This window comes from Lithobates pipiens, unplaced genomic scaffold, assembly GCF_037356315.1.
Source record: "Lithobates pipiens isolate NorthernLeopardFrog02 unplaced genomic scaffold, aLitPip1_a1.2 Scaffold_13, whole genome shotgun sequence".
NCBI lineage: Eukaryota > Metazoa > Chordata > Amphibia > Anura > Ranidae > Lithobates > Lithobates pipiens.
Genome location: NW_027507718.1, coordinates 422,565,014 through 422,580,631, shown reverse-complemented (window position 1 = coordinate 422,580,631; position 15,618 = coordinate 422,565,014). Strand labels below are relative to the sequence as shown.

Here is a 15,618-nt window from a genome sequence, read left to right as displayed (position 1 = left end):
GTCTAAAATGTATTTGTACTATGTGCTGTAGCATTAGCAGTACCCTTACTTGAAACACCAAAACTAAGTAGCTTGATGGGGTGTCCACATACTATTGGCCAAAAATGTGAAGATCAGGTGTTTACAAACCTTTGGATATATCTTGTAAGGTGACAATTACATTAAGCACATATCCTGAAATTATATTATTTGGAATGTTCACACTTGTACACAGTTTTTAATGATTATTGTTATATTTCTTTCTATTTATCTAATGCCATCTTTTCTGCCTGTTCTTAGGTAAGCGTTGTTGTTGGAAAGAAAACCTTGTTTCTGTTCAATCTGAATGATCCAGACAATCCTATAGAACTGGCCTTTCAGCAGCGCTATGGGGCCATTGTGGCCCACAAATGGTAAAATAATATCAAGATGTGTTTACAGCTTTCCACTGGAATACTGCAGATCAAGCATAACTTAGGAGCTCGGAGCTGGTGGAGCACAATAAAAATGAATGAGCTGTGAGGGGGAAGGGGGAGCCAGGATTAGATCTGTCAAACAACTTTCTATACTCATTTGGTAGAGAGAACTCCATGGAGTCATTCATGCTACACATCCCTTCTTCAATTTATGAATGGGCTGTAAAATGCAATCCACAGCTTGCATACCCCAGTGTACAGCAAAATCATCTCTCTTTTATAAATAAGCCCCAATGTCATCAAAACAGTCAAATTAGTGGTTTTCGTCCAATCCAGTCCAAATTATTTTATGTTATTTTGTTTTGGATAGAGCAGGGGTGGTACCCCTATCAGATTTGTATTGCCCTTTATGCCCCTAAAGGCAACATTTCCAAATTGATGATAGATTTGTCCAACAGGAATTAAGACAAAATAACATTTTTTTTTTTTTTTTTTTTTGTGAGCTACAGATAACACTTCAGACGTGCTTGTGACTTCTTTTTTTCAGTGACACCTACATCTTTAATTTCTTATACTGATGTCACATAGACAGGAAATGAGGGAGAATCTCCAAAGGGGTTACAAGCAGAAAAAACGAAAATCCTATGCTCTGAAAATATATTTTCTGCTAATGATACAATGCAATTGTATATTTTTTCTTAAAATCTGTATTTTTGGATCAAAAACAGTTGACTACTGTTCTGTGATACTTTTTTTATTTGCACTAACATCCAAATTTTCAGGACAAGCTTCTTCAAGGTCCAAGCCAAACTAATACAATTTGTGTATAAATCTGTACTGTATATTTTTCATAAAATCTCTCTTCTCTATACAATGACTGTCTTTACTCATACCTTTTATTTCTGTTTTCCACAGCAACATTACATGATATGAAATTAAAGCCATGGGTGGCCCTGTCAGCATGTCTCCCTCCTGACATCCTTCGATCTGAAAATCAAAGGAGTTTGGAGGAAAATTCCTGTCCAAACAGTACTTGCATCCAATCAGATCCAGGCACTGTATTTTAACATCTGTCAGAATACAATAGCCAGAAGGGGAGATTCCTCTATGCATGCTATTTAGGATGTAAGGGGAATCCATAGTTTATCTCATCTAGCCCCACAGGGCTAAACAAAAAACGTATTGCAGTGTATGGTCAGCTTAAGGGGTTAATATAGACAGGACCTATGGGGCACCCCTTGTGTTAAGGAGGCGTTCCAGCCGTTTGTGTTTTTTTTTTTAAAGTCAGCAGCTACAAAAAGTGTAGCTGCTGACTTTAAATAAACACACACTCACCTGTCCCACAATCCAGTGATGTGGCCACGCAAAGTCTCGCTTCTCTTCCTCTCTGTGGAGCCGGTATTGCAAGTGTGGGCACTCAGCTGTGACAGCTTGCGGCTTCACAGCTGGGTGTGCACTGCACATGCGCGTCCTGAATGGCCGGGCAATCTTTTGGGACCTGTGACGTGCCCAGAAGATTGCAGGGAGGGGGAGAAGTTCCCCTTGTGGCACTGTGGCCCTGCAAGTGGAATCGAGAGCGGGGTACCTGTCAAAACTAGGTACCCCCCCTCCCAAAACAAATGACAAGCCAAGTGCGACATGTCAGGGGGTCAGGAGTCACGTTTGGGTGGCACTCAGCTTTAACTTAGTTTGTATCTTGGTGATTTTTCCAACAACAAGATCATGTAAGGCATTTATGGAAGAAGTTTGCATAACTGAGAACTATGGATATGTTTTAATGGAATAATGAAGAAGTGTGTGTTTGCTGTATTTGAGGTTTGTTCCTTGTATTTGGCCAGGTATGGTGATGGCTACATCATGATTGGCTTCTCCCTTGGCTTCTTTGTGGTGATTTCCACACACATGAGTGAGATTGGTCAAGAGCTGTTCCAGGCAAGCAACCATAAAGATAATCTAACCAGTATCGCCATTTCACAGTCATTGAACAAAGCTGCATCTTGTGGTGACAACAAGTAAGTGAAAGATTTTTTTTTTCCAAACCAACCATTCTCCCAAACTCTGGAAACAGCATCATTGCATGTTTACACTCAGCCAGGACTAAGTAGGCTGTTAAAATCAGCCCTGGACTCAGTAGAGGAACTACCAGGGTCGCAGATGTCACAGTTACGACTGGACCCTGGCGTTCCACCACTTGGGGGCCCTGGGCCCCTTCCCCAGCAAAATCTGCTTTAGACATGCTGTGCTAATTCCCAGAGCCCAGTGCCAGGGAGCAAGCTCCGGCACTGAGCTCAAGTTCTCTGCCTAATGGGGTGCGCCAGCATGGGCACTCTGGACATCTACCCCACATCCCTTGCGGGGTGCCTGGTGTCCCACATGCGGGGATGATCACCCCCTTTGTGGCAGCCGGCATGTCTCCCTGCCGACTGGCTGCACACTTCACAGACCTCACTGAAGCCGGCTCCTCCTCGGCTCCGATGTTCTTCTCCTGTACACAGACAGAAGGAGCTAGGGAGGAGGAGTATAGAACTGAACGGAAATTGGAATTTGTGCTGCAGAGGATTAGGGGAGTAGAGAGGATTTGTTCCAGGATGGAAAGGACAGGGCATATGTACAGGGGTTGCAATTGCAACGTATAGAGGAGGGGCAGTGGGGGTGGCATATAAAGCAACCAATCCCCTCCATTTTTCACCTTTCAGCGGCTGCAGGAGGAAAATAGAGGGGATCATTTTGCCCACATGCTGCCCCCACCACCCCTCATATCGAGCTTCTGCTGCCCTCAGGCCCCTGTGTACTCCCTTGGCTCCCTCATCCACCACAGCACTGCCAGCTTTCCCCCTCTCCCACTAGCTGCTGCAGGGGATGTCAATATGGAGAGTGGGGAAGGGGCTGGTAAATGTGTAATTTACCAGCCCTTCTCTTGTCTTAATGATTAGGGTCAGTGATCCATACCATTCAAATGAACAGAAAGCGTCTGTGCAGAGCTATTCCTGTCCATTCATTCTGTGCAGCTGAGACTGCAGATATGGAGAGGGCTGTGTCCTCAGTCTACTTTTTCAGTCTCAAAGGTGAAACACCAAAGCCTAAAGCCTAAAAAATTGTAAAAATAAAATGGTTGAAAACCGATAAACAAATAAATTAACAAACATAAAACTACTGACACCAGTGGTGGAACTACCAGTGTCACAAAATTCGCACTTGCGATCAGGCCCTGGCGTTTCCCCATCGTAGGGGACACTTTATGATTTCTTGCAGCGGGGCTCTGAAGGTTCTAGTTACGCCTATGCCTGGACTATAAAATGTTAATGTCCAGATTTTAGTATTCACTGGAACTTTTACAAAGCATGATAGAAAAATATTTTTTTTTTCAAATTTGTATCACTACTGATGGAAGAGTATCTAGACAACGATGACCTTTTCTGCTTTATTAGTGACAGCCTGATACTGAACAGCCCACAGGGCTTTGCATCACCTCTCTGGTACTACTCCATGATAAAAAGGGAGAAAGGCTGGTGCAATGGAATTAGGCTAAATCATCATTTTATTTATTTTTTTGCATGTGAACAACAGTCAAAAATACAACGCGTTCTGCCATCAGGCCTTAATCATAGCCTTGATTAAGGCCTGATGGCCAAAATGCGTCAAATTTTTCGATTGTTGTTCACATGCAATAATAAAATGATGTTTTAGCAGCTTTGCATTACAGCAGCCTTTTTCTCTTTTTTGCATGGATTACACGGAGGTTTCCAGAGACTTCCCAGGCTGAGTGCTGTGCTCTTGAGGCTCACCAGGCATTACACAGGAGGTAGTAGCTAGGATGCACCTGTCCCACTACTCAATGATACTCTGTCACAGTTTATCTACTTTTACAGATGCCTGAGTTGCCATAGTGCAAGCCCGGACCTGTTTACACTGAGCTCTGGCATATAATGCTCTTATATGCCATTTTCTTCCATGCCCCCAGAGTTTTCCATGTTGCACAATAATAATTATGTCCTGGCATCATTTGGCGACTACTTAAATTCTTGGTCATACTCCATACTCCAAAGTCCTACATCAACAATACATTTATTAAACTGTGTACAATCATTTTACAAATTCCTACCTCAGGTTTATTTGGCACTTTACATTATTCTTGTCTGTTACTATTTTCTTTTTTTTTCTTTTTTCTCCTCATTGTAACATTTCTATTCTGTTTTAGTATTAAAATCCATGATTTGAGTGAGCTAAAAGAAATGTATGCGATCATCACACTGGATGATGAAACTAAAGGTAACCAAGCAGCTAACATAAAAGGTTATTTACTTTGTTCATAAGCACAATTTTTGATAGGGTGGGAAAGGGTTAGACCTTCTGTCATGTGTCTGTACTCCCATTTGGGAGATTTCTCCTAAGATTCTTAGACCAGGACAGGAAGTCAGGATAATATCAGAAGGGACACAGACAGCAATACAATTATTTTTTAAAGGAAACCGCAACATATTTGGGTCTGTTTTAATAAAAACTGATGATTTATATCCTTTTTACAGTCATTATTTTACATATAAATATTTAGTACAAGATGCATCCTTCTTTTTCTTCTGCTTTTATAGAGTGATGAATCTGGGGGAGGAGTGTAGATCTAGTAAAGCCCCATACACACTATCAGATTTTCTGCTGATTTTTTCCTTCAGATTTACCAAAACCATGTAGTAGAAGGGCCTGCCTGATTGCATACAAATTGAAACTCCTAAGGTTTGACCTCATATTATATGGTTTTGGTAAAACTGAAGGAAAAACTCAGCAGAAAAACTGATAGTGTGTATGGGGCTTTAGGGAAAAAGTATGTTAAAACAATCTTTCCATTTAATGGAGAAAGAACCATATTTGTACTGCTGGAGATTCCCATATGAATAGAAGAAAACAATCCCCACACTACCCAGGACAAAAATAATTTGTATGAGAGATGTTGTATTAAGAGATATAAAAATATATTGTAAAAAAGAACATATCTACAGGATAACACCCATTTTTTTTTTGCTAAAGGTTTAGATAGACTTTCCTGGACAGACGATGGACAATTGTTGGCGATATCCACTCAGCGAGGGTCACTCAGTGTCTTTTTAACCAAACTTCCTATCTTGGGAGATACGAGTGGCACCAAGATTGCCTATCTCACATCCTTGCTGGAGGTCACTGTGTGCAATCTGGTAGAAGGGGTAAGAAAAATAGTTTTAATTTAAATTTCTTACATTGTGCCAAGTTCGGCTTTCATTTTTATTTATTTTTTATTTTCACCTGTTTAGTGATCACTAGGTCATGATTTACTTTTTATACCAAATGTATCTTTACTAAACTGCCACTGAAAACACAATAAAGTGGTTGTAAACCCTTACATAAACCCAGTGTAGTGAATGGCCTCAGTTAATACGCAGGGATGAAACAAATCCTCCTACATAAGTTGTACCCGTTTATCTGCTTTCGTCTCTTCTCTACATCTGTTCAAAGTGTTCAATTTAAAGCTTGTCTGAGCTGTCAAAAAAATAAAATAAAAAAATAACGGGGGCAGAAAGCTGAAATCACATACTGTTCGGTGAGAGGAGTTTGGAGAGCTGATTGGAGGAAAGGGAACTCTCCCCTCCCGACACACACACACACACACACACACACACACACACACACACACACACACACACACACACACGAAAAAAGCTGAGACTGTCAGTCTGCTGGAGGTCCCTCCTCTGTCACCTTTTTTCTCTTGGTGTCAGGAAAACTTGTCAGAAGTGATTCATGCTGATAGCAGAGAAAGAAAGCAGCAGACAGAAATGATACTTAGTGCCCCGGATAGAGATATGTACACAATATAGAGGGATATGCTTTGTTCGTATTTCATGTCTGAGGTTTACAACCACTTTAATACAACAGACTTTTTGGATTAGTATATAATTCTGAATTTCTGAAGGTCTTCATATGTCGATGCATGGACCAATAATGGACGCACAAAAGTTGTTTTTCAAGGCTCCATGCACACAGGATGCTCAGAAAAGTCGTTCTGGGCATCGGATTACTGGTAGGAAAATGCTGCTTTAAAAATGCGATTGTTATCAGCGTTTTGCATTGGCTTCAATGCGCGTTTAGTGGCGTTTCTCTGCCTTTATTCAAAATCAATGGTTCCCTATGGGAACGCCCCCCTTCTCTCCTGGACCATACCAGGCCACATGCCCTCAACATGGGAGGGTGGGTGCTTTGGGGCAGGAGGGCCCCCCCACCCCAAAGCACCTTGCCCTCATGTTGATGAGGTCTGTGGGCGGGGGCTTATTGGAATCTGGAAGCCCCCTTTAACAAGGGGGCCCCCACCCTGTGTGAATGAGTATGGGGTACATTGTACCCATTCACCTAAAAAAAAGTGTCAAAAATAAGCAAAGTACACAGGTGTTTAAAGTATTTTATTAAGGCTTTTGGTGCGACTCCTATTCAAATCAATGGGCTCCAATAGGAACTGCGTTTAACAGCTTTTACCGGCGTCTGGCGTTTTTATGACTGCTTTTGAATGTGATTTTAGGGCGTTAAGAAAACCGCCCATAATCTCCCCAGCTGATAAATGTCCAAAAACATCCATGTGTCCATGGACACATAGGATAACACAAAGGGGAGTTTATGGGCTGTTAAAAAATGGCCAAACTCCCAAAAACATCCATTTATGAGCTTCAGTGTGCATGAAGCCTTATTATTAACTGACCTAGGTGGAGACTGAGCCACTGAAATTTACAGGGATTATATTGGTTCATACTGTATGTGTGGTTCTAAAGTGCTTTTATTGTCTGGACTGCAGGCAGGCCAGTTAAGCACCTGGACATAAACCCATATGAGAGTCTGAAAGCATCATGGATGACAGAAAGGAGAAGTGTTAGGCTACCTAGTCTGTCGCTATATAGCCAGCCTTAGGTTGTCCATACCAGATTTCTCGGAAAGAATAAGTCTGATAAAAAATGTAATTATTTTGGTTCATCTCAGACATTTGCACCTTTTCTCTCTGGCTCAGGTGAAATTCCAATGAAGTATGCAGGTCATGAAATTAATGATCTGTTTTCTAACAGCACATCAGTCACAAAAAAATAGAAGACCCCTTAAAAACAGTTAGCACTTCTGACATTCAAGTGCTTGCTGTTTTTCCATCGTTGGCTGATACAACAACATAAGCATGGGGCTAATGTAGCTCTACTCTTCTAAACCTGTAAAATTATATATTATGTTTATAGTCTCATATGCTGTTTGACTTTTTTACATTTCAATTAATTGTTGTTTAGGAGCTGCCAATCACAGTTTCTGTTGAGGTGGAGCCTAACTTTGTTGCTGTGGGTCCTTACCATGTTGCTGTAGGAATGAACAACCGGGCCTGGTTCTATGCTCTGACCGAGAATGGTATTAGTCTGTCTCTATTACATTGTCTTATAATGTGACTGTCACACCGTCCACTGCACAATGCACATCTATTATTTCCCAGTGTTTAATTGGGGGGGGGGGGGGGGATTAAACTGTACAGAGTACATGCCTGGGTTAATACCAATATTTTTTTGTTTTGTTACATAAATCCTAACGCATCACAAAGGCATTACATAATAATCTTTCCTTCATACAAGAAAATTTGAAGTATAGTTTACACATCCAGTACATTGTACCTAAGGCGGATATAGTAATACAGTTATGTATTAATTAAAGATAAATACTTTTTTAAATGGAACTAGGCGGTGGTCTCAGCGGGGAGCATTGATAGTTTCAAAAAACTATTAGATAAGCACCTGAATGACCGCAACATACAGGGATATACAATATAATACCGACATATAATCATACACATAGGTTGGACTTAATGGACTTGTGTCTTTTGTCAACCTCATCTACTATGTAAGTACCTGCATTTGCCTATACATCAGCCTCTTTTTATTCCCTGCACAGAAGAAATTACACTTAGATATGGAGGGGCAGCGCGCCTCTGCTGTGATCAGCCTATAGTGAACATGCTGAAGGAGGAGAAAGCAGAAGAATGACCAACCACATCAGTGTACTGCTGCTCCCTTTTTATCTAATCAGCAGATTTGTTTGAGTGGCAGCGGGGGGATCTTGACTAAGGTTTGCTGCTGTTGCAGTATAGCAGTGATCTCCAAACTATGGCCCTCCAGATGTTGCGGAACTCCACGTCCCATGAGGCATTATAAAACTCTGACATTCACAGACATGACTAGGCATGATGGCAATTGTAGTTCCTGAACCACTGGAGGACCGTAGTTTGGAGAACCCTGCAGTAGAGGTAGAGAACCTTTCTATGCTGCTGGACTGGGGTGGTTGAATCACAAAATTGGCTGTAAAGAATAAGCAAACTTTTCACAGGTAAGATAGTCCCTGTATATAGTATTTACATGTCTACATTTTCTACATGTAGGACCACTTAACAATAACGCCTTGTGTGCCAATCTCCTCAGAAACATGATGCACACTCCTTAGTTACCCATGTTTCTTTATTTTTTACAGATAGCCCCCCTTTAGTTATAAATTCCTCATGTTCATTTAAAAAAAAAGCAAAAATGCAGCATGGTGTATTAATATCACTGTCCCTAATACAGGGTAATCCTTTTATTAGCAATATGCCTTTAGGATGTATTATTTAAATTCTTAAAATGTATTTTTAATATGCGGTGCATCTAAATGTAGTTACTTTATTTTTCCTGTGCAGGTGTAGAGAAGCTGAAGGACATGGAATACCTGGGGACTGTTGCAAACATGAGCCTAAATTCTGATTATGCTGCTGCTTTGTTTGAGGGCAAAGTACAACTTCATATGGTGAGAATAACATCAAATTATCTCCTGACTAGATAGAAGGAAACTAAAATGCAGCTTATAAAATACATTTTTAGTACTTTCAATCGGAGTATAATCCAAAACCAGTAGATAGATGGCAAAACTTTAAAGTGATTGTAAAGTTTCTTTTTTTTTTTAATAACAAACATGCTATTCTTACATGCTATCCTCCTTTTCTGGGGTCCCCCTGCGGCGCTTCTGGCTCTTCCTCATCGAGTGCCCCTACGGAGAGCCTCATTCCATGGGTTCCCGAGTCCTGCTTCTGCGTCCATTGACACAGACAGCAGGACTCGGCCCCGTCCCCTGGCTACCGTGTCACTGAATTTGATTGACAGCGGCTCCCGCTGCTATTAGTGGCCAGAGCTACTCTGCTCATCTTCGACGCTGGAACAATCGGTTCCAATGAGCGCAGAGGGAGATGAGCAGAGAGCTGTGACTGACAGTCTACAACTCTCTGCTCATGGAGCTGTGAAAAATGTGTGATCGGCGGTGTTCAGTCGCATGGTTTTCAGTGCAGAGGAGCCCTGGCTGATACATCATAAGACCGATGCTGCATCCACCTAGGTAAGTATAAATCTACAAAAAACAACCCACACTTCTCTTTTATATTGGGAGGATTGTGCACACCTGAAAGATTGGTCAGTTTGAAAACAGGTGAGCTGTTTGATTTACTGCTATGTGTATTGCTAGATATGCCTGACAAACCAGAATCTATTATATCTACTTAGGAATGTACACTGGGATTTAAAGTGAAGTTTGTAAACGAATTATGTTTATATAATTCAAAAATGGTCCTTTGTAAATCTCCCCAGATTGAAGGTGAATCCCTAGAAGCTCAGGAGGAGCGGGAGACTCGTCTGTTCCCATCTGCTGATGAGAAGTATCGAATTCTGTGCCATTCGTTGACTGGAGATTTCCTTATTTATGGAACTAATGTAATTTTCTTTAACTTTATTTAATGCAATCCATATTTGTTTTTGCGAAATGGCTCTAACAAAGAAGTTAAAGAGGAAGTAAACCCTGATGAGTTTACTTCCTCTTTCATTCCCTGCAAAGGCAAAGCATAATGGACTACTATGCATCGCATAGTAGTCCATTATGTGTCACTTACCTGACACAGGAGCCAGCGAAGTCACCGCTGTCCCCTGTAGTCCGCCGCATCCATCTTCTTGGTGGGGTCTCGCAGCTCCGCCGCTGTCATTCGGCGAAGCCGCGATGACGTCACTCCCGCGCATGCGCACGGGAGCCGACGTGTGGCAGCTCCGTCGTTGAGAATGCCACGCTCAGTGCGCCTGCTTTCACGCTCAGGGTGCCTGTTTTCGGGCAAATATCTCCTAAACCATATAGGTTTAGGAGATATTTCTTGGACCTACAGGTAAGCCTTAATCTAGGCTTACCTGTAGGTCAAAGAGGTTTGTAAGGGTTTACAACCACTTTAATGATTACTAAAAGTATGTTTTAGTTGTGTGGAAACAAATGAAGGGAGTAGTAAGCTAAGTCCCATATGTATTTTACATATAAAATAGAAAGGTAGTGAGATCCTCACACACTGGAGGAGATGGATGCACGTGTGGCTTAGACCAGCCAAACAGCTGCCAATATCTCATTTTTAAACCACACTAGAAAAATGACAGGTTGATATGGGCACCATAGAAAATTTAATTTAATTTTTTTGTAAATCCTTCAAATTATATGAAAAAAAAATGCTTGATGTGACACCTAAGAGGAAACTCCAGCCAAAGCTTTTTATAGTTTTGGATGAAGTGGGCAAGGGTTGGAACTGTTTTACAAATAGGCATCTAATACATAAAAATGATTTCCAGACCATTATGGGCTAGCTAAAAAAAAAAAAACTAGAAGTATATGTCTGCTGTCAGACACTCTGTCTTTGTTTTAAACTTCAGATTGAGCAGTGCAGAGATATGGGTCTGTGTAAATTTTAGTTCAGTTAACACCTTCCCTCCCTGCCTATAGCAGATTGATTGCTGAGCGGGACTATAATGTCCTTTCAGAAGGCGTTTTCTGTCCCTGGCTGTGTCCTGACTGATCCCTATACTGGCCCGCTGCCAGTGTCATGTGATCACTGTGACCAATCACAGCAGGTCACATGACACTTGTAAACAATGGAGGGCTTCCTTTCTTGTCATCCATTGTATACAATTGTGTTGCCAGCTGTGACTGGACACAGTGATTTCATGGTACAGACAGGGCCAATCACAGCCCATCTGTACCATGGGAATAGCTTTGGCCATTCACAGCTAATCAAAAGACACTGAATGAATATGTTTCATTCAGTAAAAATGGTTGCTTATACCAATGAAATTCATTGGTATAAGTGATCCTAATGTGTAAAAAAAAAAAAATCCTGATCACTTCTGCAGAGTAGTACAATGTTACCATGGTAACACTGTATTGTTCTATTCACAGCGTGCTAAAAAGAAATTGTAAAAAAATTGACATTACATTTTTTTTTTTTACATACTGTCACCAGTCAGTGTCCCTGATCACTGCCACACCAGTTATATGATAACGCTGTACTGCACTGGTAAAAATATATATTTTTTTTAATTTCTTCACTTTCCAAAATATTGTGACAAATAATTAAAATGTCAAAAACTTAACATGCCTTTTACGAAATATCTTGGACTGTCTACTTTCCAAAAAGGGGTCTTTTAGGGGATATTTGCACTGTCTGTTTTCAGGCCTCAAGAAATGTGATGTCTTTAAATCAGGATTGACCGATTTTCAGATATACAGTGCCGCGAAAAAGTATTGATACCCCTTGACATTTTCCACATTTTGCAACAAAAAAAGTAAATGTACATTACTGGGATTTTATGTAATAGACCAACACAAAGTGGCACTTAATTATGAAGTGAAAGGAAAACGATAAATGGTTTTACATTTTTTTTACATATAAATATGTGAAAAGTGTGGCATGCATTTGTATTCAGCCCCTGACACCCCCCACACACACTTTGTAGAATCACCCTTTGCTGCAATTACAATCTTTTTGGGGATGTCTCTACCAGATCTACAGAGTGGAATTTTTGCCCATTTTTCTTCTTTGAAAAATAGCTCAGGCTCTGGCAGATTCGATGGAGAGCATCTATGAACAGAAATTTTCATGTCTTGCCACAGATTCTCCATTGGATTTAGGTCTGGACTTTGACTGGGCCATTCTAACACATGAAAATGCTTTGATCTAAACCATTCCATTGTAGCTCTCGCTGTATGTTTAGGGTCGTTGTCCTTCTGGAAGGTAAACCTCCGCCCCAGTCTCAAGTCTTTTGAAGACTTTTGCAGACTAGGTTTTCTTCTAAGATTGCCCTGTATTTGGCTCCATCCATCTTCCCATCAACTCTGACCAGCTTCCCTGTCGAAGAAAAGCATCCCCACAACATGATGCAGCCAGCACCATGTTTGACAGTGTGGATGGTGTGCCCACTGTGATGTGCAATGTTAGTTTTCAGCCTCACATAGTGTTTTGCTTTTTGGCCAGAAAGTTCCATTTTGGTCACATCTGACCAGAGTACCTTCTTCCGCATGTTTGCTGTGTCCTTCACGTGGCTTCTTGCAAACTGCAAACAGGACTTCTTATGGCTTTCTTTAAACAATGGATTTCTTTTTGCCACTCTTCTATGAAGGCCGGATTTGTGGAGTGCATGACTAATAGTTGTCCTGTGGACAAATTCTCCCACCTGAGCCGTGGATCTCTGCAGGTCTTCCAGAGTTTCCATGGGCCTCGTGGCTGCTTCTCTGATTAATGCTCTCCTTGCCGGGCCTGTCAGTTTAGGTGTCTTGGTATGTTTGCCAATGACAGCTGATCATGTGATATAACGGAGCCGGTAATCGGCTATTATTAGGAAAAAAAAAAAGCCGATCACCGGTGGCCGTGATCGGGACATCAGTCCCGATCACGGCCAGCCCTGCTAGTGCCCACCTGCCCCCTGCCAGTGCCCACCTGCCTCCTACAGTGCCAAATGTTTAAAAAGTAAGTGCCCCCCGTCAGTGCCACCCAGCAGTGCCCACAGTGCCGCCCAGCAGTGCCACCCAGCAGTGCCCACAATCTGCCTCAAAGGTGCTGCACCCCAATGCCACTTATCCGTGCCCATCAGTGTCATCTACCAGTGCCCAGCAGTGCCGCCCATCAGTGCCCAGCAGTGCCACCTATCAGAGCCACCTATCAGTGCCACCTATCAGTGCCCATCAGTCCCATCTATCAGTGGTACCTATCAGTGCCCATCCGTGCCACCCATCTGTGCCCATCTTTGCCCATCAGTGCCGCCTTATCTGTGCCCATCGGTGCCGCCTTATCTGTGCCTATCAGTGCCCACCAATGCAGCCTATCAGTGCCCACCAATGCAGCCCATCAGTGCCCACCAATGCAGCCCATCAGTGCCCACCAGTGCAGCCTATCAGTGCCGCCTAATCAGCGCACTTCAATGAAGGAGAAAAATGACCCGTTTGTAAAATTTTATAACAAACTATTAAACATGATTTTTTTTTTTGCATCTTTTTTTGTTTGTTTAGCAAAAAATAAAACTCCGAGCTGTAATTAAATACCACCAAAAGAAAGCTCTATTTGTGGGAAAAAAATGATAAAAATTTCATTTGGGTACAGTGTTGTATGCCCGCGCAATTGTCATTCAAAGTGCATCAGCGCTGAAAGCTGGAAATTGGTCTGGGACTGAGGGGGGTTTAGGTGCCCAGTAAGCAAGTGGTTAAACAGTACTCTGTGAAATGTTCAAAGCTTGGGAATTTTTTTTATACCCTAACCCTGCTTTTAAACTTTTCCACAACTTTAGCCCTGACATGTCTGGTGTGTTCCTTGGCCTTCTTGATGCTGTTTGTTCACTAAGGTTCTCTAAAAAAAACTCTGAGGGCTTCACAGAACAGCTCTATTTATACAGAGATTAAATTACACACAGGTGGACTCTGTTTACTGATTAGGTGACTTCAAAAGGCAATTGGTTCCACTATATTTTAGTTAGGGGTATGAAAATAAAGGGGGATGAATACAAATGCACGGCACACTTTTCAGATATGTATTTGTAAAAAATTGAAAACCGTTTATCATTTTTCTTTCACTGCACAATTATGTGCCACTTTGTGTTGGTCTATCACATAAAATCCCAATAAAATACATTAACGTTTTCGGTTGTAACATGACAAAATGTGGAAAGTTTCAAGGGGTATGAATACTTATTCAAGACACTGTATATACACTATATAACTTTCCTACAGACTAAATAATATACAGTGATTTGGGTTATTTTCACCAGGGAAATGTAGCAGAATACATTTTTTTTTTTTTTTAACATAAAGTTTATTTAACCATAAAAAACACACAAGAAGTACAATCCAGAATCATAACAGTTTAGCCAGACAATGTTGCACAATCAGTAACCCTGTTCTTAATCAAATACATACATAGACAGTCGGGGTATTGTTGTGGGGCAGAGCCCCTTCTCAGCCCTTGCCACCCGCCCGCAGCTAGTGTACAAATATAGCACTTGAATAGAGTGCACCCCTAGAGGAGGGGGGGGGAAGGGGAGGGGGGGGAGAAAGGGGCACAGGCCCCCCACGACCACCACCCAACAGCCCCAAGTCCACAGCAGGTCTCAGCAATCCGGAGGAGCAGAATACATTTTAAATTAACTTAAAATTACTTAAATTCATGGAGAAAGATTATTTATTTGCAACATTTTGTAACAGAAGAAAAATATATATATTGTTTTACTTTTTTTTTTTTTTTTTTTTTTTTTTTTGTATATTTAGTAAAAAACAGAAAACCCAGTGGTGATTAAATCCCATTATCCCATCTCCACTGATGATATCGAAGAGGCAATGTCCCATCTTGCTCCTACGGCCTCCCCCTTGAATCTTACACAAGTTTTAGTGAGACCTTAGTTTCCAAACTACATGAGCTGTTTTCCCCCTTCTTTAAATCGGCTTCCTTGCCCAAATCCATGGGTGAAGCCCTAATTGTACTCATATCTAAACTGGGTAAAGACCCAGAACTCCCCGAATCATACCGCCCAATTTCCCTCCTCCAGCTTGATATTAAAATATTGGCCAAGGTCCTGGCACTGAGGTTAAATAAAGTGATCCTGAGTTTTATCCATCCCGACCAAACTGGGTTTATTCCTGCTAAAAACACAGCATTTAACTTATGTAGACTCTTTATGAACATGCAATCTGAACATGATCAGATTGGCTCCAGAGTGGTAGTGTCCTTGGACGCTGCCAAGGCATTCGATTCAGTGGAATGGCACTATCTTTGGGAATGCCTTGCCCGATTTGGTTTTGGATCCAATTTCATTAAGTGGATTCAGCTTGTTTATCAGGCTCCCATAGCCAGGATGTTGGTCAATGGCAGGGTCTC

At 41.6% G+C, this 15,618-nt stretch overlaps 1 protein-coding gene across 3 annotated transcripts in view; it reads left to right on the top strand.

Moving 5' to 3' along the window:
• Positions 1-15,618, top strand: part of WDR19 (WD repeat domain 19) — a 77,343-nt gene that overhangs the window by 16,553 nt on the left and 45,172 nt on the right. For all 3 annotated transcript variants that reach the window (XM_077477630.1, XM_077477629.1, XM_077477631.1), the window contains exons 8-14: positions 280-392; positions 2,234-2,407; positions 4,594-4,664; positions 5,418-5,590; positions 7,682-7,796; positions 9,106-9,212; positions 10,043-10,165. In XM_077477630.1, coding sequence (XP_077333756.1) covers positions 280-392; positions 2,234-2,407; positions 4,594-4,664; positions 5,418-5,590; positions 7,682-7,796; positions 9,106-9,212; positions 10,043-10,165 — 876 coding nt within the window. The remainder of the gene's footprint in view (positions 1-279; positions 393-2,233; positions 2,408-4,593; positions 4,665-5,417; positions 5,591-7,681; positions 7,797-9,105; positions 9,213-10,042; positions 10,166-15,618) is intronic.